The sequence below is a fragment of the Scatophagus argus genome, chromosome 2, assembly GCF_020382885.2.
Source record: "Scatophagus argus isolate fScaArg1 chromosome 2, fScaArg1.pri, whole genome shotgun sequence".
Lineage (NCBI taxonomy): Eukaryota > Metazoa > Chordata > Actinopteri > Scatophagidae > Scatophagus > Scatophagus argus.
Genome location: NC_058494.1, coordinates 21,253,717 through 21,275,320, shown reverse-complemented (window position 1 = coordinate 21,275,320; position 21,604 = coordinate 21,253,717). Strand labels below are relative to the sequence as shown.

Below are 21,604 nucleotides of genomic sequence, written 5' to 3'. Positions count from 1 at the left end.
AATGTTCATAAGAGAACTTGAACTGCTATGTTGATTCTGCTATTGTGAATGGAACAACCTCATAAGATTTAGAAGCTTAGGCAAACATGCAAACTCCCTCTTTTCCAGCTAACATTTTTCTCCATGAGGCCTTGTGGAAAAGCATTTTTAGTATTTTAGTTTTATGACATTCAAGTAATGATATAATTTTATCATCAGTGTAAATGAAAACAGTTAATATATGCATTTTTCCTTTAAAAACTGTACCTCCTTTTCATACCTACACATCTCTTGGTCAGATTTGTTCACACTTGTTGTGACAAAGATATGGAACAAGTGTTCAACTCGTCAAGCGGCAGGCAACAATTCTGTAATGACGTCAAAAACGGTTGCAGACGAAAGGACAGTAGGAAGGAAAATGAATGAAAGAAAGACAGAAATAAGTAAAATAATAAGAAAGAATGGCTCACGGTAGAAGTTAAGACTGCAGGAAAAGACTGTACTGTTTACAATGCATGATGCCATCAAGCAGAAACAAGGTTGTCTTTCCTGAAAAGATGACAAATTTTAGAATGACTGCATAATCTGAATCTGCACATATATCAGCACAGCTGTCAGATAAATGTGGTCATAAAAGTACAATACTGTGTGTGGTGGAAGAAGTAGGCCCATTCAGACCAGTGCAAATTTAGATGGGGGTCACAAAGTTCTTCATTTAAAAAGAAAAACACTTAGCGTAATTCCCAGACTATTGAGCGCACTTGAATATAAGAGGCACCCACTAAATTTAAAAAGAAAAAAAACTTGTGCATAAAGAAGTCGCAGTTGTCTATAAGCCGCAGGTGTCGTCAGTCCCTCTTTCGTTGTCGCTCTCAATGTCACTTTCGTCTTTAGGCAAAATTCATAAATTAGCCGCATCGTTGTTTAAGCCGCAGGGTTCAAAGCGTGTGAAAAATGTAGCGGCTTATAGTCCAGAAATTACGGTAAGTAAACAAGTATTATTATCAGAATGTACCTCAAGGGTCAGAAGTGTGCACCGTACAAAATGACCCCATTCAGGTTGTTATTGCTATTAAATACACAACATCACACTGCTGGAGCTGCTCACACTGAAGCTAATAAAATGTCTGACAGATAGTTGTAGTTGGCCATGTGTAAAAAGCTGGCTATTTTATATTATTTCCCTCTGAAAAAAAGATAAAGTGACATATTTTGTCATTGGAGGAAACTCACTCCAACGAAATTTGTTTTCTGCATTTAACCCACCCAAGTGACGTGCACACACACACAGCAAACCCGGGGCAGTGGGCGACCGCGTGCAGCGCCCGGGGAGCAGTGGGGGTTAGGTACCTTGCTCAAGGGTACCTCAGCCATGGACAGGGAATCGAACCAGCGATCCACCGGTTACGGGTCCGACACCCTAACCGCTGATCCACGACTGCCCCTACCATATTAGGCTAGTCATGTAAAGGTCTGTAAAATGCTCAAGCAAAGGATGAATACCTGAAATTTGTACTTAATTACAGTAGCTGAGTAAATGTACTAAGTTACTTCCAACCAATGTTCAAACCTGATTAAATGTACGCTATATGGACAAAAGTATTGGCACACTTGACCATTACACAAACGGGGACTTAAATCCCATCTCATTCTAAACACACAGACAGCTTTGCAGCTTTAACAGCTTCCACTCCTCAGGAAAGGCTTTCCACAATATTTTGTTTCTGTGGGAATCAGACACTGATGTTGGACCAAAAGGCCTGGCTCACAATCTCCATTCCAGCTTATCCCCAAAGGTGTTGGATGGGGTTGAGGTCAGGACTCTGTGTGGGCCAGTCACGTTCTTCCACACCAAACTCATCCAGCCATAATCCATCTGGATTAGAAAAGCGCCTTCCCCAAATTGTTGCCACAAAGTTGGAAGCACAGCATTGTCCAAAATGTCTTGGTATGCTGAAGCATTAAGATTTCCCTTCACTGGAAGCCAGGGGCCGAGCCCAACACCTGAAGAACAGACCCATGCCACACCTGAATTCAATAATAAGAAGATGTGTCCCAGTACATTTGTCCATAAAGCGTACCTATTTACACTAAACCCACCTGAGCCTGTATCACTGGTTGCAGCCTTGTGATTGCACCAGTTGTCACAAGCTGCCTGTGGTGCGCGCGCAGTGTCCACGTGAACGCGCCTTTCCCACCTGGCCCAATCACGTACGAGGAAGTTCACAACACTGCCGTCTGCTGCTGCTGCTGCTGCTGCCGCTGCTGCTGTTGGGTGTCTCTGCACTGTTTGCGCTGCGGCTCGGCCAGCAGGAAGCCAGCAGCTCACCTGACAGACTGATAACCTGAGAACCAGCACAGATTTGCTCCTGTGAAAAGTAGCTAACCACTAACCCCAACGGTGTCGGAGCGCGTTACGTGTCCCGACGAGCGGCTTTCATCCCTCCGGTAAGTCGAGCGGGACGGTACCGCCGCATCTCATGCTGTGCGTGGATGTGAATCGTGCAACGACCTTAGTGTTAACTGTGCTGTGAAAAGTCATCGTGCCGTGAGAGCGGAGTCTGTGTGTCCGCTTTGCGTTTGGTCCTTTTCCTCTACGTTTTTTTGTTTCTCTCTGTGAGGCTTTAAGGTGACAACAGAAGGTGTCCTGCAATGCAGTTAAGGTCCACATTTACGCAATTAAGAAGATTTAATGTAGTTTGAGGCCTGAATCTGTTGCGCTGATACATGATGGCAACATAAACACCAAGTAAATGTTTGCTTGTACAAAAACTTGATTATATCCATTGTATGTACCCACAGAGCTCAAAATGTAACTTCTGACACGACAAATTAAGATTTTTGTACCCCAAAAGGTGTAAATTAGATATTAAATTAAGTGTTTTCTAACAAAATCTTTTTTTCTTATTCAAGCAGCCACTTTGTAGCCTAATATAAAAAGGAAAACAAGTGGCATTTTTCATATTTAATTGTTTCTTTAAAATAAACATTTTTTTCATTCTGGTCAACAGGGAAAAGACCCTTTAATGTGAATATGGTAATACTGCAGTTGTATGGTAGAGCAGCACGTATTTAATGCTGAAGTAAAACTCTGTAGTATTTAAGTTTTACTTAATTGGTAGTTTTCCCATTGCGTAATCCATAACATTGTACACAGGCTAGATATAGTTTAAAAAGTTTGAAAAATTTGGATTAGATAATAAGTAAACAGACCTACAGAACTGACGACATTTTCAATACCTAAACAGTTTGTGATACTATTTGGCGCTATGGGTGGATTTTGGTGGTCCTGCATGATTGATTTCAATTTTTACATCAATACGAAGCAGCGTGTAGAAGCAGTTGTGAGTTCACTTACAGAACTCACTGCCTCGTCTCCAGCCTTTTTAATTCAGCATGTATGGCTTTATAACTCAGCCCCTGTTGGTTTTGTTCTGCACCTCAGACCCCGGCTTCCTTGGCTTTTGTACACTATTATACATGCTGGGATGAATTAGAGGGCAATCCATTCAAGTGTTGGGAACAATACCCCCCGTGGAAAAAAAGAGTTTCTCCCCGGGTCAGGTCAGGGGAGAGGGCGGCGTCACCCCCCCACCCCCCGGTTGCTGTGGAAGCTGGGAGTAACATGGAAAACTCAATTCTCTGACGTCATCCCGAGGAGGAAGGTGTTGGGGGGGCTTGATTTATTTCTGTGGGAGCACGGAGGGACTGAATAGTTGCTGGCACCTTGGGTCAACTCGAGTGGTCTTTACTGCCTGAAAATCTGTCCTCGTCTTATAAATTCAGTTTTAGTCTGCGATGACAAACGGTTTCAAAAAAAAAAGGAAACAAAAGAGGGAAGAAAAGAGGAAGAAAATTAAAGCGTCCGTGTTTGCACGTCTTTCTACCAGACTCTTGCCCCTGTTACCACCTTCTCTCTCTCGGCTATAAACTTAAGACAAGACAAGACAAGAGACCCACTTTTAAAGAAAACTGCCAAATTTGATTCAGAGCTAAAATAACAACACAAATATTCTTCCCTGTAAGTGTTTCACGGGTATTAAAGTGAATTTTAATGATGCCTGCTGTGTCTCCGGGCCCTCGGGCAAACACTTTTCCCCTCCGCCATGTAAACATGTTTGCATTCCCACCATGTTTTCCTGCCGTTGTCCCTATGGTGACCTGAACACCTGCTTATTCGTCACCTTTACGTGTCAAAATAACCTGCGCCGTGCTCGGGATCTGTTGCTTTAAGACAGTCGTTAAGCTGAGTTTTTACTAAGTCATACAACGTGTGTGTTATTGTGCTGTGATTAATCTGTAAGCTTCCTGTGGCAGACGCTGGTTTAATGCTGCTCAAGACTGCGAAAGCCAAGAGGGACAGAGAGATTTGCCTAAAGCTTATCTTCACACTGAGCTCAGATTGCTGAAGCAACAATTGGAGAGCAGAGCCAGAGGTGAAAGAGACGCAGTGGTCTGCTGCAGGCCAGACACTGATCACCTGTTCACAAAAGAACAAACAGGAGAAGATTCAAAGCTCTGTTTTTGATCCGCAGCTCCACAGATGGTGTACGCTGTCTCATCTCGTCCCTCCTTCCTGTCATTACCTTGACCGAGTGGCTTTTGTTTCACCTGGTTTACTTTTTCTCTAGGTATGTAAGGTCTTTGTATTTTTAATCAGAAGAGTCGGTGCTTGTTTTTTGACCTGAGGTGAAGTACGCTTCTGGAAAAACGCTCTCTGGTTTGAAACTGCTGTGTCATTGTGTTGGATGGTATGTTTCCCATTAGAAGTGGATAGGATGTGGGTGCATGGGGACATGTTATGTTCTTCATTCTGCTTCTTGCTTTGTTTTGGTCTCCACCAACTCCTGATCTGGCTCCTTAGCACCTAAATGCTTCACTTTTTAACACCAGGTAGCTGCATATCAATTGATGCTGGTGTGCAGTTGGTTTGTCAGCGCAGCTTTAAAGATAAAACACTCTGTTGCCAGTTTTTTTGGTAGGTACAAATGTCATCTAATACAACCGTCCTGTAATATATCCTACATGTCATGAAGCTTCTAATGTTCAGTTTTGGTGTAAACTAGTGCTGATTCAACTTTGTTGATCGGTTCTGGAGAATGTAGTTTGTGGCTCTGATCTTTTCTGTTGCATTATACTGACAGGTGTTTAATATTTAGTCTGGCCTGATATAAACTGTGGGCAATATATAAGAAATACCTCACAGCATTACGCAGGAGTACTTAATAAATTGGCAACAGAGACTGGATACTGTGACATAGCAGAATGTCTGATAATTGGCAAATTTCTGCCATTTTATATCACGTATCTCATCTGAGTGCATGACAGATACTTTAGAGAAGGTGATAACTTGAGCACAATGTCTCACTTCCTGCTGGTAAACTTATTTACGACATTGCAGTCTGATGAAAGTAGAAAAATCATCAATAAATGTACCAGTTAGCAGGACAGTATTATTCAGTATTTTTTATTCATGTTGTTCAGTCTATAAAACATAAGAAAATGGCAAACTCATGTCTTCAAACTGCTAATATTTTACCAGTACTGAAAATAATATAAGATTAGATAAGTAAATAAATAAGATTCATTTCGGTGTTGTGCGCTGCTTCACATTCAGTATGTGGTTCTAACTTCTCAGAAACTGTTTTCAGCTCAGCCGGTTGTTAAGAGGATAAGCGCAGATTCTTTGTTTGTCTGAATCAGTTTAAAAGGTTTGGTTGATTATATGATTAGATGAATTCCCTCTTCAGTTACACGTTAGCTGACAGGTACGATATTACCTGTGGTACAGGTGAGATAGTCATTCATATTAGTCTTAGCCGAACCCGTCTGAAGCCCGTTAAAACAATCATTGACCGGGCAGCCGTGCTTGCGCTGCAAAGTGGCAGCTTTAATCTTTAAAATCTGAAAACCTTGCCTGAGACACGAGCTGTTATTACCAGATTTATGTTAAGCTGGGGGGGATATGTTGTGTTTGGGGTCTCCTGCATCTGTACACAGTCTTTATAATTTGACTTTGACACTGCAGGTGTTTGTGTGACAGTAGGAGATACAATGACGTGACTGCAGTTACAAAGCAGTTTTGGCTTCTTTTTTTTCCCCCATCTGGTTTTAGTTTTTGTAAATGTGCATAGCCATTAGATTGTTCTCCAGGCACTTCTTCAGCACAGATTATCAATGTGGTGTTACGCTGTATGAGCCGATGTAAGCTACAGTATGATTTGTTACAGTGTTGGCAGCCCTTGTGTTTTGGCGATCTCCAGCTTTTAATTCCACTATGTCCCTTAACAGTAATAATTTCCCTGCTGTCAACAGAAAGTAATGATGCACTTGTTCAGGCTTTTTATGAGTAAACAAAGTGTGTCTCAGCAGTCTTCAGACTGGCCCGTGTTACTCTGAATGACAATGGAAAAAAAGAGGGTTTTAATGCACTGGGTTTTTTTTGAAAAACTTTCACGATTGATCTGTTTGAGGCGAACATGTTAATGATTAAAGAGAAAGTTCTTTAACCAGTTGTGGCTGTTGGTAAATAAAGTATCAGCCGGTCCAGAAAAGGCCACATAGAAGAAATAAGATGACAGTTTACAATTTATAACTTTTTAAAGACAAAATAACACAATCTTTTGCTTACAAATGAAAGGTTTATTTCGTCATGAATAAAACTTTCTGAAGTCAGTGTACATCCTACAGACTTATTTGTTCTGGTATATCGATATTTTATCTATACTGTAATATGAGACTAAAAGGCTGCGTTACAGTGAACTCACCAGACTGTTCTAACATTAACAGTATTCACATTACTGATGATTATTATTATGTTGATATTTTGTCAAAACGCCAGTAGTCATCACGACAACATTGACACAATATTGACATAAAGGTATTTGGTCAAAAATATTATGATATTTGATATGATATTTTGTGCATATTGCCCACCCTGAGGCCAATGTTAGCTAATATTAGGAAACTTTAGATAGAAGTCATCCTCTGACATTACTGAGTGAAGTCAGTATCTTTTAGACTCTTCTCCACTTATGCATGTCAGTATTTAATTGACAGGTGCTCATATGAACACTGAAACAAGGTTTTCTTGCTGTATTCATTCTTCCTGTTGAGCCATGAGAGATTCGGTTCTGATGCTGTTTCAGTGGAGGTTTCTTTTTAACTGCAAATCTACATCATATAGACAAAAGTATCCAGACACAGCTCTTTATGTTTTTCAGTGGTTGGGCTCGGCCCCTTGCGTCCACTGAAGGCAAATCTTAATGCTTCAGCATACCAAGACGTTTTGGACAATGCTATGCTTCCAACTTTGTGGCAACAGTTTGTTGAAGGCCCTTTTCTATTCCAGCATGACTGTGCCCCAGTGCACAAAGCAAAGCTCCATAAAGACATGGTTGGATGAGTTTGGTGTGGAAGAACTTGACTGGCCCACACAGAGTCCTGACCTCAACTCCATCCAACACTTTAGAGATGAACTGGAACAGAGATTGCAATCCAGGCCTTTTGGTCCAACATCAGTGTCTGACCTCACAGATGCTCTACTGCACGAATGGGCAAAGATTCTCACAGAAACACTACAAAATCATGTGGAAAACCTTCCAAGAAGAGTGGAAGCTGTTATACCTGTGAAGCTGTCTGTGTGTTTAGAATGCAAAGCCATTAAAGTCTCTGTTGGTGTAATGGTCAGGTGCCCCGGTACTTTTTTCTATATAGTGTATATCAGATCCAAATACTGGTTATTAGTTTTACTGATTGACAATGATCAGTATAGGTAACAGCCTTGAAAAAACAGCTCGGACCAGAAGCTCATTCCGTAAAGGAAACAGTAGCATCAGACTTATTTTCATGAGTTATTAAACAGGACTCAAAGTGTAGCAGCAGAACACAATGCCATGATTATCTGACGTGATCATTAATCAGAACTTTAAATGCCCCAAATATCCGACTAAGTGTTTAGTACTTTCCAGACTGTACTACATAACCCAGAAACCCACATCGCTCTCATAAGAACTCATGACTAAATCTCAGGTTCAGTCACACTGATGGCACGAGCTCAGCACAGATACTTTTACTGCAGTTACTACCAACTAGATAACACTCATTGCTATCCAGTTACCCACAGCAACAATAAATACCTACTGGGTAACTTATTTTTTCCTTTCATGAAGTGACATTATGATACATGAGCCCTTTTTTGTTTTTTGCTGAATGGCATTAATCAAAGAATATAATTGACGCTGTGAGATGATTAATCAAGCTGCTTCTACAACTTCAACCAGTTAGAAAGACGCTTCTGTCACCTCCGGCTGACAGCTTTTCTCTGAATGGGGCTTTGATGAAGAAAGAGATGGAAAGGAAGATTGCAATCTATTTATAGTAACCTATGTGAATTGTGGGCCAGTTTTGAGTGAAAGCAGAGGAACACGAGGGACAGTTTCAAGGTGGCTTTAATTGCCACGCTGAACATCGAGCAGGAATGAATTGCTTTTCGAAAAGATGCCATTTGAAGGAGGCGCACAACTTACTGAGGAGTTTCCTGCTCCTTAGCAGCTGCAAAGTTACATAACTTGATGTTGTGTCAGTAAAACAAGAGTATGAACCTATTGGTGACAAGTAATGTAAGTAAGCTTCTTGAATGTCCCTCAGGATCAATAAAGTATCTATCTATCTATCTGAGACAGAGGGCACCCTCAGCTGACTTTAGCAGATAAACTAATGGAAAGATAACAAATATGAAAATATAATAACATTATTTATATAGCACCTTTTGCAGCAGAGTCACAACATGCTTTACAAGCAGGCTGTACAGTTACAGCACTAGAAGAAAACAGTGTTACACAGTACAGTGATATTGTGATATAGTAAAACTATTGAGTGAGACGCACAAGAGTGCAGGTTTAGTCTCACATGGCATGCAGTGCCATGAAGTGCACCTTGGACTCATTAGGAATTAAATTCATCATTCTAGACAAATAACAGCATGTAATAATCTCCTTCAAACCGATTTTGCAGATTTGAGTGTGAACTATTGGGTTTTGTTCGAGCCACATTAATCCTCCATGCAAAGCCTACTGTATCACACATGGCTGCTTGTTTTGGAGGTTGTTGGCCTGAAGGTTGTGTGCAACAAACTGGTAGAAAATTAGCTCATTCTGTGATACAATTTTGAAGTGACATGTCACTTACATTACTGTTTTAACCGGAGTTCCCTCTTTGGTCTTGAATAATGGCTTCTGGCTTTTATTATGGATTAGGTTAGGGATGGTTAAAATGTTGGAAAAAGCCTGGGAGTAGCAGTGCCATGAACTCAGACAACCGTTTGAACAGGTTAAAATGAGAAGAGGAAATGAAGAAGAGGATTATCTGTTTTGACAGCTTGTGGACAGAGTCCTGACATGTTCACTGATGTGGTCGCTCATCCAGGGGCCAAATCTGGATCGCTTTGTGTAGGTCTGAAAGCTTGAGTGTTTTAACTCATTGATCAGGTGATTATCAGGTGATCATCAGATGACTTAATCAAGCATTTTGGACATCACATACAGGGTATCTGCAGGCTATGAAAAGTCTGGTTTCAATTCAAAAGTCTTTAAATTAATTGGAAATTTAAACTTATAAACCCTGCAGAAGCTCTGACACGGGATAGTTTTTCTCAAAACTTTTGTACAGATGAAATTCACAAGTTGTATATTTTTTAGCTCTAAAGAACTTGCTGCTTTTACATTACAAATATTTCATTTTAAACCATAAATTTGCACAGGTGGCATGCCTCTGGATCAGCACCACTGAGTGGCTATCGGCTTTGGACATCAGCAGTCGGGTTGGAAGAAAGGTTACTTTATTCATGGGGACATGAATAATTTACTTTGTCGGGTTCTGCCAGCGTTCACTCAGAAAATACAGACATAACACTACCAAGCACTCAGCCTTTGAAAATATTTGATAAATCCAGGATTTCCTGAATAATAGGCTCATTGTCCACCGTGTTTCCTAATTAGACCACATTTTCTGCTGTGTTCTGTTCAGGTGATGTGCTGCCTTACACAACCAGTGGCACAAGGTGATAAATGGCCTGCAGTTCATCAGATATTTGATGTTTAGTCTGTAACTTAAGCACATTTTGTGTGGAAAACCCAAACTGTGAGATGAGGCAATCAGAGTTTTATGTAGACGTGACATACACTTTATTTGACTGAGGTGCCTTTTGTTTGCGTATGAGGCTGGAGGCTTGATGTGATTTATGTAACAGACCAGATTTATAGCGCTTGAATACATTAGTGATCCTGCTGCAGTCTGTCACCTTCTGCTACATCTGAATGATGAACTGCAGTCCCTCTGCTGCTGCTGAGAACCGCTGTACTGTGAGTGTTTCCAGTGTGTGTAGCAAACGTGTGAAAGGAGATTTTTCGGAAACAAGGCCTATTTGTCTGGGCAGTAGTAGTCAGCTGTGTGTGTGTGTGTTGAGAATATGCTCAGCTCTCTGTCTATTGTGCGTCCTCTCCGTTGTAAACACAACATGGAAATCAGAGAGATAGGCCCGAGGTGTGAGCAGAAGTCCTTTTCATCCACAAAGTCCCAGAAATGTGAGCTGCGGCAGGATACAGAAACACACAACCAAGCTCGTAAAACACAGACAGTGTGTGCACATTTGTTTAGAATTCTTGTACAGTTATAGTTTGTGATTTTCAGCCTGTTTATCTGTGTAAACCCCATCCTCGTGAAAATCCCCCCTTAACGGGACCTTGACATTCATGGTCTTGGGGGTGAAGAGGCATGAACTCCAGTGACAGAAGACAAACAGAGGCTTTAAATATCTTGACTAGGATTGTCATTGGTTGGCAGGACAGCCCACAAACAAATCCCAAGAGGTGAAGGCCCAGATTTGACGACAAATTAGAACAACTGTTTCTTGTTTGTACTTGTGCTGAAAACTTAAATGTTTATTGTGGTATTTGAAAGACTAAATGGTTTATTAAAAGTTAAAGGCAGAATTTGAAGAATATTTTGCTTGCTGTTTGTGAACAATGAATACAGTCCTATCTTCATGACTGTGAACTACATCTTTATAGAGTCCTGACCTTGTGCTGTTATTGGCTGGGGGATACACAGTGCCGCTCAAAGGCTGACGTCCAGAAATGTCCCAACACAGCAAAGTACTAAGAAAATAAGGACATACATGTGTACATGTGTTGATACAGACACCATCACACACTCCGCGAGGGTCATAAGTGATGACTGAGAGAATTTACTTTTGTAAGAGTCTATACTCTGTTTTGTTTTTAAAAAAAACTGCTGCATGTTATGTCCTAAAGAAATGAGAAATAATCAGTAGACTTGCTCACACTTGCACATGCATACTTAGACTGCTATATGCTAAAACTGGCTTCTTATTTAAATTTCTAGTTGTATATTCTATTTTCTGTTTAGCTTATATTTCTATTTACCTCGTACTTTTATATTTTTATATTTTTATAGTCTACTTACTGCTCCCGGGACCTGAGTCCTAATTTCGTACCATAAACATGTGAATGTGAGCTGGTATGACAATAAAGTTCCTTGAATCCTTGAATCCTTGAATCCTTGAGATGAAGCGATAATGAAAATGATCATTAGTTGCAGCCCAAGATCGTAGAATGTTGTATTATAGCCATGATGAGTACAAAAACTCTCAGTGCCACTAAAATCCTGTCACTGGCTGCCCCCTCACCTCCATTTGGACAAGCAGAGATCAAGGTGGTCGACAGGATCAAAAACAAAACGGGTCTGACAGCTACATCCCACTGAGCCCTACACAAAACCTCTAGCTGCTAACGAGCGTTCCCATGGAAATGATGATGGAGAGGGACCGGCCAAATTCCTTGTTGAACGCACCCCTTTGCCCCTACGGTGTGAGTGAAAGACCTCAGCTCTGCGGGGTGTTCGCTGACCCTCAGGAAATTGAACTCGAAGTTAACAACAGGGGATTATTGTAACAGGCGGTGACGCCTTGACCTTCAGCATTTCACATTTGTGAGTGAGAGCAGATTTTATTTGTTTTGGACCTTGGTGGCTCCCTGGATGCTCGTTGACAGTTACCTCCGGTTCACATTCTTCTCAGACCAAGGAAAAAAAATCCCTCATGCAGTCAGAGGTCTTGTTATGTAACTAAAAATGGGTGACAAATTAAAGTGAAAATCTACCTAAAGTGTTGCCATGCCACCAAAACCGCTTTAGTGTTCCTTGGCATCGTCTCTAGACCTCTACTTGAGGGATTAACACCATTCTTCCAACTGTTTTTTTTTTTTTTCTCAGTTGGTGCTCTTAGACTTTTCAGTCCAAACTCCCACAAAGGTATTCAAATGGGTTGAGATCCGTTGACTGTAAAAGCCATAGCATGTAATTCACTTCATTTTAGTTAGAACCAGTCAGATGTAAACCCGATCCATAATGAGGTTGAACTCTCTTCTGATCTGAGTCATATACCTTTTGATCAGAGGGCACTGATAACAACTCCACTTGGATTTTAGACACATTGACACAAGAGCTGCAGTGAAATTAATCTGCAACAGAGCCGATAATGAAAATAATGATTGGTTGCGGTCCCAAGCGACACAGAGCCCGAGACCAAAGGCAATATAAAGGCACCCTACCCAGACCCAGCTATGTTTCTGTTAAAAAGACGTGTGACAGCGGGTGGGGTCTTCCTTGTCACTAATGAAGACTGATACGAGCAGGATTGCCCCGAGGTCGGCGACAGGTGGACCTTTAGTTGAAGCCCCACAATCTCTGTGTTCAGTCATGACAGCAGGTGGATGTGTTGAATCTGGAAACTGTCTAACACAGAGTTGTTTCTCCCTCAGGGCTTCTGTGTATAGTGTTACAGAGGTGTGTTTTTTCCTCTGTAAATCATATCCGGCAAGCATGTCAGTTACAGCCTTGCTGGTTGGTCGTAGTCCCTTCATGCAGTTTGAAATATAATTAAATGAATGTGAAATGCCGTAAATCAATCACTGTCACAGAGCTGATTTCTTTAGAGAGGCAGGATTAATGCACCTGGCCTGAGCACACGAACACATTGGTCAAATGTCAAATGTCTCGCTACAGTGCAGACAGCAAAACTGCAGGCTGACTTGAAATTTGTGTTGGGTTTAAAGAATGATTTAACAGTTTAGGAAACACACTCATTCGCTTCCTTTCTTGCCACTCGTGTAAATATGAAGCTACAACCACAGATGTTAAGCTAGTTTAGCACAGACTGGAATTAGGTGTAAAACGAAAAAATTCTGCCTACAAGCACCTCCAAAGCTCATTAAAACATCTGCCTATTTAATTCATAGAAAGACTAGTGTAAAGTGTAAAATTGACTCTTATTTTTATCATGTGGGTTCACCGGACACCATCTGTTTTCCCCCTCCTTCCTGTCTAAGCTAATCTCATAATTTCGCTTTTAGAGAAAGAGTTGGACATAAGTTTGTTCGCCTTCTTTGCTGATTTAGATGAGAACATTGATGCCACTCTTATGTTGCATAGATCTACTTCTTTTCCTTTCAGCTGCTTCCATCTCGCCTTATCCTCCGTATCCTCTTCCCTCACACCAGCTACCTTCACGACATCCATAAACCTCCTCTTTGGTCTTTATCTGGACCTTCTGCCTGGCAGCTCTAACCTCACTATCCTTCCCCTGAACATGACTAAACCATCTCAACTTGGCCTCTCTAACTTTATCTCCAACTTTATCTCTTTGTATCTGTTCATCAAATATGAATCTAAGAGATGGTCTACCAGCACCTCTACAACCCAGTAATTATTGTTAAACCTCCTTTGTTTAATCCATACAAAAAACAAAGAGTAACAAGCATTTTTTGTTGTGGTTGTGTGTCTAACTATTTCCTAAAAGTGAAGTCAACATGGAAGTGCTTTAAACTTGCGTTCTTTCTTATGGCCAGCAGGGGGACGAATCCAATGGTTTCAAGAAGAAATATGATTTTATGAATGTTAATGAGAAGATTTAAGATTTATTACCTCAGTAATCAATTTCCTGATGGGTTTATGGTCTCAATTGCCAGTTTGAAGTCTAGTTTCAAGTTATTCCCAGGTTCAGTCAGAATCAGAATACTTCCCAACTCCACCCTGTTGTCCAAATATGGTCACCTCTGGTTTTAAAAAACCCAAAATGACAATGACCATTATGTCAAAACACAAGTGGTCGACAAATGAACGAACGTGTGACGTCAAAGTGGGTTTACGGTTACGGACCCGAGCTTGGTGTTGATCTTCTTGTCGCGACACAAAAAAAGTAAATAAGTATATATCAAAATGTGAAACTGTTCCTTTAAAGCAACTGAAATGTCTGTGTATATAACGAAGCGAGATTAAAGCAACATGTAAGGTGGCAAACACTTTATTGTTCCCAAGTTTTCTCCGTAGCACGTTGAGTCGCCATGTTTCCAGCACCACGGGAGGAGACGACTCGGTGTGAGGTCAGATGTTCTAACCGTCTCATGAATTAGACATGAGTGACAGTGTGGTCCAGCTCTGAGGACGGACTGAGCAGGCAGGCTTACGTTGGCAACATGAGGCCATTTGTGACGTCTGCTTTATTAATTAGTAATAATCTCTGGGTGTCAGGTGGACAACCTGCTAAGATGTCATTGAGTTGTATAACAGGCAGAGAGTTGATTCTAGAAATCAGAAAAACGTGGTCACTTGCGCAATGTTTGATTTGTTTTTATTATTTTCTGAACGAATGCGTTGGATATTTTTGAAGGCAATTGTTTGCCTGATTGGGCAGCAACGTGTTGTCACCCCCATCAAAACCCTGCCTCTGATTTATCTCCTGCTTTTTGTCAGAAGTACCGTTCAGTTCTTTGTTTAGGCCAAGCGGAGTATCAGATCACTGCGGCCATGTCAGCTGTGGCAGTGAGTGATGTGTTGTGCTGAAACAGGACCAGTTTCCCTCCAACCGAGAGCTACACTGCAACCGTTGACTTGACAAAGAGAGGGAGGGGAGGGATGGGCGCCTCAAGTACTTCCTTTCCTTCAGGTTGAAAGCTGGTTGGGTTTTTCCCAGACTCACTTACCAGAGCTCTTTGTCCAAGGCCGTTATTTCAAAATAAAGTAGTCTGAGTAGCTCGCACTCTACACAACTGTGTTTCTGAGCAGATATGCAGTGGAGTTACTCTGATAAATCGACAGGGCGGATTTGTCAGATTGTTAACGTTTGTGTTTAATCGGACATGAGAAAGTTTCCTGTTCTTACAAGAAACTCTTTCAGGTGCCTTCAGCTTTCCGAACTGGCGAAAGATCACTAAGATCATCTGATTAATTAATCAAACTTATATGACATGTGATTCATTCACCTTGTGTTTTGTGTACGTTCACCTGTAGTCCTGTGCTTGACAGGATGTTTGTAATTCTTCATAAATGAAGTAAAAACAATTACCCGATTGAAACTGCTACCTCCCTGGCTGTGAAACAAGACTTCATAATTAGTATTTTACATGTTGTTTAAAGACAGTATAACAGTGAGGACTTGCTTGTTAGAATATAGCTTGGCTGACTCCTGCATGGTCAGAAATAGAGCAAGCTGAAAGGCACTGTGTTGTTTCCTGCGGGCTCCAGATAAACTGCATGCATGCAGTACCTACAGATTGTTTGATAATTAAAATAATTGTGAGTTGCAGAGTAATTTGATTCATGTTTGTTGATTTGCTGTGTCAGTTTTAGATTTACTTCAGTTTTTATATCACACACAGAGGGCTGTAACTAATATTTATATTCAACAATTTATCAAAATACCAATTTTCCGGAACTGAAATAACTGATCATTCAAGTAATGTTTGCAGCTCTGTAGGCTCTGGATGTTCACTGTATGAGGCCTCTGGTAGCTCATGCTCTGACTCACGCCCTTCTCATGTGAGCCATCAGTAAAGAGTCTACCTTTAAATATTTGATTGAATTTGCATCTTACAGATTAATATGTTTTATACAGAAAAATATGTCTGTTTGTGGGCTTGGTAACATAAATGTCTTCTTCAGCTACTTCTGTTGGATTTGCCTGATATCAGCTCTTTTTGTCTTGTCTTGTCTTGTTTTTGTTAATGCCGTTGATACGCGACAGGCTCTGACTTATGGCAGCAGAGGATGTTGATCTGAACACATGAGACTGCTGGTTGTTTTCCATACAGCTGCAGTCAGTACTGGAAACTGATTGGCCGCCAATATGTGGTCCTCTGGTTTAATTCAGGAAATCTGTCTAATTGGATTTTCGTAGTTGTTGCCTTTCACTAGACTTGAGTTTGTCATCAAATGTCTCTGCAAGGAATTAAATAAATAAAATCAAGACACAGCAAGAGCACGGTTGACTTTTCGCCTTGTGGCCAAATGAGTGACCCACCTGAACTGGGGCACTACAGAACACGTTACATGAAATTATTTGGGCAAAGTCACACATTATTGTTATCTTTCTTAGTATTCAGCTACATGAGAGCTTCATAAGAATGGAAATGATATCAAACTATGTCACAGAAGCTAAGCTGTGGGTGTAATGTCTCTGACCATTATACAGGCCAGAGCCCCACTTCAAAGCCCGTCGAAAACAGAAAAAAAAAGATCGGATTTGCCATTTCCCTCCCTGTGAGCCTCTTTGACTGGGTACCCCTTTTCTTTTGATCTGTCGCACCCCTTAATTTCCCCTAATTTCAGATAGTCCATGACAATATGCATGACTTCCTCTGCGTAATCCAGTTTTATGCTGTTTTTGTTGCTCTTGTAGCCCCATGGCCATGGCTGCCTTCTGTCCTCTTCCCCTGGGAGGTAACCTTCAAAGGCTCTGCTCAGCACGATGGATGACCAGCTGAGTGATGGAGATGGACAGAATCAAAGGACACGCTCCCTTCATTGTGACTAGATGAAGGGACACCCACCTCTTTCCAGCACTGGGGGGGACGTACACGACAGCATTCGATGCTCTTCGGAGTGAATTGATGCAACTAAAAGAAAACAAACAAAGTTCTTTGGAAATCATTTTTGAAAAATTGTAAATACTGGTACATTCAGACTCTTTCAGCATAGAGCTCATGTGGTGACTGCTTATCCCTGTGATGCTTGTTATGAGTTGTCCATCCACAACCAATGAGCCAGAGAGCTGCAGCAGCGAGGGAAGCAGCTGCACCACTTCATCCTCCATCACCACCTCTGACCCGTCCTCTATGTCTGGACACACTCACACCGCCCCACCTTCCCTCAGCAATGCCCCCGATACCTCTAAGCACGAAGCTCCCCCACCTCCTCCCTTGCCACCCCCGCCTCCAGGGGCACCCCCGCCCCCTCCTCCCCCGGCGACCACATCCACCAGCCACAACACGAGGAAGAAGCGCCGCGTCCGCAGCTTCTTCTGGAAACCGATACCGGAGGAGAAGGTACGCGGGAAGCCCAACATCTGGACGCTGGCGGTGCGGCAGCAGCAGTACCAGATTGATATCCGCTCTGTGGAGGAGCTCTTCGGGCAGCAGGAGGAGGCAGTGTCAGGCATACGAGGGACGTCGCCCGCCAGTGGAACCTCAAGTCGTGTCTCCAGGTCCCGCTCCTTCAAGGAGAGCAGCAAGGATGAGGTAAATGGTTGCCATAAGTCTGACCGCTAACACCAGCAACTGCAGAAAGTTTGTGTTGACGTTTAAAAAAGCAGATGATGGAGTGGCGATGGTGAAGATGATGGAGGGATTATATTTATACTGCTATCCTTGGCAGAGATGAGATGTCCCAAGTTAAGTGTTTACTTATGGAGTATCAAGGTTTATCCAACTCCTGATCTGAGGAACAGTCATTTTAAACTTAAGAGGAGCATGAAATAAAATGAGGCAGCTTTAATAGACAACATTCATAATGAAAAACTATAGTTTATTGTGTTTATTCTAGTGTTCCCCTGTTGCTTGTGAGAACCAGATTACTTTTTCATAAAGTGCACAATGATGGGTGCAATATTTATCTCCTGTAATGAAACACAGGGCACAGAAAGTAAACTGCATCAAGTTGTTCTAAGGCAGACTGAGCAGCCTGTGTGTGCAGGACGTCTTCGGCGTCAAAACACACACTGAGACCGAGATGCTGCAGTTCCCTCGATTGATTTGCTCTAAGGTGCCTTTATTTGTGGTGAATGCTGATATTTTCACAGTTTTTAATGATTTAGAGTTCACATTCTTTCTTTTTGTCTAGAAACAGTGGAATTTCCCACCATTACACACCATTACCAAGGCTTAATGATAGGCATTAGACCAAAAAAACTCTGTAAAGACACTATTAGTCACAGTCAGGCTTGAATCTGACTGTTTACTTAAAGAATTTGGTCTAGACCTGCTCTAATTGGAAAGTGTCATGAGATAACTTTTGTTGTGAATTGGCGCTATATAAATAAACTGAATTGAATTGAATTGATGAGTATCTAATGTTCTAAGATTGTGTCTAAAGCTCAGAATTACTAACTACCTAAGCTCAATTGGTGAAAGGTCCTGATGCCTCCAGACCCTTTTGTGTTACCTTGGGCCCTGAACACACCACGGACAGGATTAGAAAGTCCCCCAATTCATAACCATACACAACTACACACACAACTCTACCCTGCTCCCACTGTATTAAGATATCCCTGCAGGGACGAGTTAGGTAATGGTGCTCAGTTACAGCTTTTCTTTGAGCGTAAAAAAAAATGATTTGCGTTCATAAACAGAACAAAAGCGTGCCTGCGTCTTTCTGTGTTCCTGGAAGGTAACGTGTGAACTGTAAAGCAACACCTGCAAACACAGAGAAACTCGCCTCTGTGTCTCCACAGTGAAATGACTGCAGCTGGACAAACCCACGAGAGTGAGCAGGGAACAGTTGTTACTAAACACTCCTCTGGGAGCCTGAAATGATGCCACCATTTGTGCACACAGGATCATCAGGACTCTTTCTCTAATTGTGTTGTCACAGACCCTCCGTCGTTGTCATGGCCACAAGGAAATTGTTTTGTATGTGTTGATGTATATATCAGGGCTGCACACAGTTCTTTGCTCTGTAAAATGTGGCAAATGCTTCTCAGAACACAACATGATGACCTAAAATGACTTGTTGAAGTCCAAAACCCCAAAATATTTAACTTCTAATGATGTCAAGCAGAGAAATGCAGCAAATCTTCACACCACAAAAGCCGGAACCAGAAACTAATATTTGTCGATCGTTTATCAATTTATCTTTGGGTTTCTTTACTTGTCTTCTACACCTCACATGAGGTCATGGTCTTGATTCAAGCGCCCAAAATGTCTGATTGCTGTTTAAAAGCTGTAATTTGGTCTTCTGAGGAAGCCTTTTTAAAAGTGCACATGCTGTACGCTCACCTGTTAAAGGTGGGATGTAAAGCCATTGTTAACGAGGGAGTGTGAGTCACATGTTTAACCCTGGTGGAATATCACCGTCCCATAGTGTGACTACGGGTGGTGTAGGTAACTCCAGTAACAACAACCACTGGTGATTAGAAGGAGGGAAGGATGTGAGCATGTATGCGTGTTTTCATTGTGTGTTTAACCAAAACCACGCGGTCACGTCTCACTCATGGCGTCTGTCATTTGCTTTCAGATCAGCATCCTTGACTCCAAGAGGGGAATGAATGTGGGCATTTTCCTGAAGCAGTTCAAGAAGTAAGTCCTGCACCTGCGTCATCACCTGAGGAGCGAGCTGTTCACATAAAGCTTTGTGGAGACTGTCACGCTCAAAGGGGAATAAAAACCAAAGTCAGATGCCTTGAGTGAGCCTGCAAAACAGTTCTAGGGGTCTAAATTATCTAATAGTCTTTAGACTCTAGTAACACTTGATGCATGTTATTTGATGACCCTGGTGCACAGTAGATGCATCATACAGACAGAGAATGTAGTCAGAGTAACGGGTTGCCAGTTTGGGCTGATCCAAGGAGCCGAAGTTACTTATGCTTTAATGGAGATTTGGCATATTAGTGATGGTGGGAAAAGTTCCTGCACTGAAGAAGCTTCACGGACACCTGGTGTGTGGGGGTCATAAACTTTGACTGTGAAAGGAACTCCTGCATACTCCATCCTTCACTTGTTCTCACTTTATTCACGAATAGATAGATAGATAGATACTTTATTGATCTCGAGTTAAATTCAAGCATCCAGTAGCCCATTACAGCAGTGCAGGTTAGAATGACCCGATGAAGGTCACTTAGTGTCATTAATAAAGTGAATACACATTATCAGGTTGTCTGGATGCACGGCTGTTCTGCTTTCCCACTTAAGCTGCTTATGCCGCACACACAGCAGTGGGTTCTGCATGTGTATGATAGTGCTGTTAGTGTGTGTGGTCCAAAATGTCCCATAGCTGTTTACTGAGATGAGATCTGGTTCACGTTCAGGACAGAGAGCCATCAAACTTTTTGTCTCTTTTCCTGTCTCTGCATAGCCAACGTGCACTTGGGGAGACGCTCCCAAAGTATTGAGAGACTCATTTCTAATAGAACAAAACATCAGAAGTTTTAGGCTTGTTATCCTACTTTATGTACCGCATTTTTTCATGGTGTGTGTGTTTAGTTGTTCACATTGTTGTCCCAGAGGCATAAGAGCCAAGACTGACGACATCTTGAAAACATTCTCGGTTTCAGTTTGTTTTAGTGCCTGACTGAGGAAGGATCCATTAAAAAACTTTATAACAAGAGGGAGATTAGGGTCAAAATCTGTGTCAGTTGCTCTAATAGGCTTCCTTAACTTTCCACTGTTTGGAATTAATTGGTCCAGTAAAGTTTTCGGCCGTACTCGGCATTGTGTTGAATAAGTCGTCGTACAAAAAAAGTGTGTTAGGTGTCTGTTTTGCATGACGGTGCATTTGCATGGCTCCCCACTGTATTTCAATGACATTTGACTGTCAGCCATGGTGTACTCAGTGAGGACTGAGTATGAGCAGTGACCTCATCACAGATAGTGTTTGCTTTTGTGTGTGCCTTTTTAATACGACTTCTACTCCAATGTGTATTCATCCTTTGTGGGTTCGCAGATGCTCTGAGTCAGTTTTCACAATGGAATTTCCAAGTGCACAACTCGTTGTGACGCATTTAATGCATTCAGGCTAAAATATTTCATGATTCCCTTTTAAAGTAACAGCAAAACAAGAGTGAAAACAACATGCAGGACTAGATTTGTGAAGTCTTGGCATTGTTAAGTCCCATTTGATTTTTCTTTTCTTTTCTTCAACATAGAAAACACAGGACTCTCCCGGACGACTTAATGATGATGTGGGTTAAAGTTGTGGCCGTCAGTTTAAATTATTTCAGTTACTTCACAGTTGCTCACCTTCTGTAATAATGATCCAGATAAGGAAGTGTTATGTCTGCCCAAGCCTTGGAAGGTCATCTGAGATTGTCTACGCAGAAAATGAATGGGAGTGAAAGCCCCATTTGCTTTCTTCACAAACATTGTGAGGTGACTTGGCATTCGGAGCTCTTGCAAGGCTGTGATCTCAGTTTCATTTGACTTGAACACTAATATCCTCTCCTAAATAGGTTTACAAATGCTTTAGGTCACTTTTCACTTCATAATCTTAAAGTGCAGAACTAACCATGAAGCACTCCATAAATAACACAGAGCATCGTAACAAACAAGTTTTGCCAGTT

At 41.7% G+C, this 21,604-nt stretch overlaps 1 protein-coding gene across 1 annotated transcript in view; it reads left to right on the top strand.

The window, feature by feature from the left end:
• The first annotated feature begins 2,074 nt into the window (after positions 1 to 2,074).
• fhdc1 (FH2 domain containing 1) overlaps positions 2,075 to 21,604 on the top strand; it is a 28,973-nt gene continuing 9,443 nt past the window's right edge. Inside the window, exons 1-3 of the mRNA XM_046418056.1 lie at positions 2,075 to 2,427; positions 16,733 to 17,570; positions 19,564 to 19,625. Of these exons, the coding sequence (XP_046274012.1) occupies positions 17,061 to 17,570; positions 19,564 to 19,625 (572 nt within the window). The 5' untranslated portion in view covers positions 2,075 to 2,427; positions 16,733 to 17,060. The remainder of the gene's footprint in view (positions 2,428 to 16,732; positions 17,571 to 19,563; positions 19,626 to 21,604) is intronic.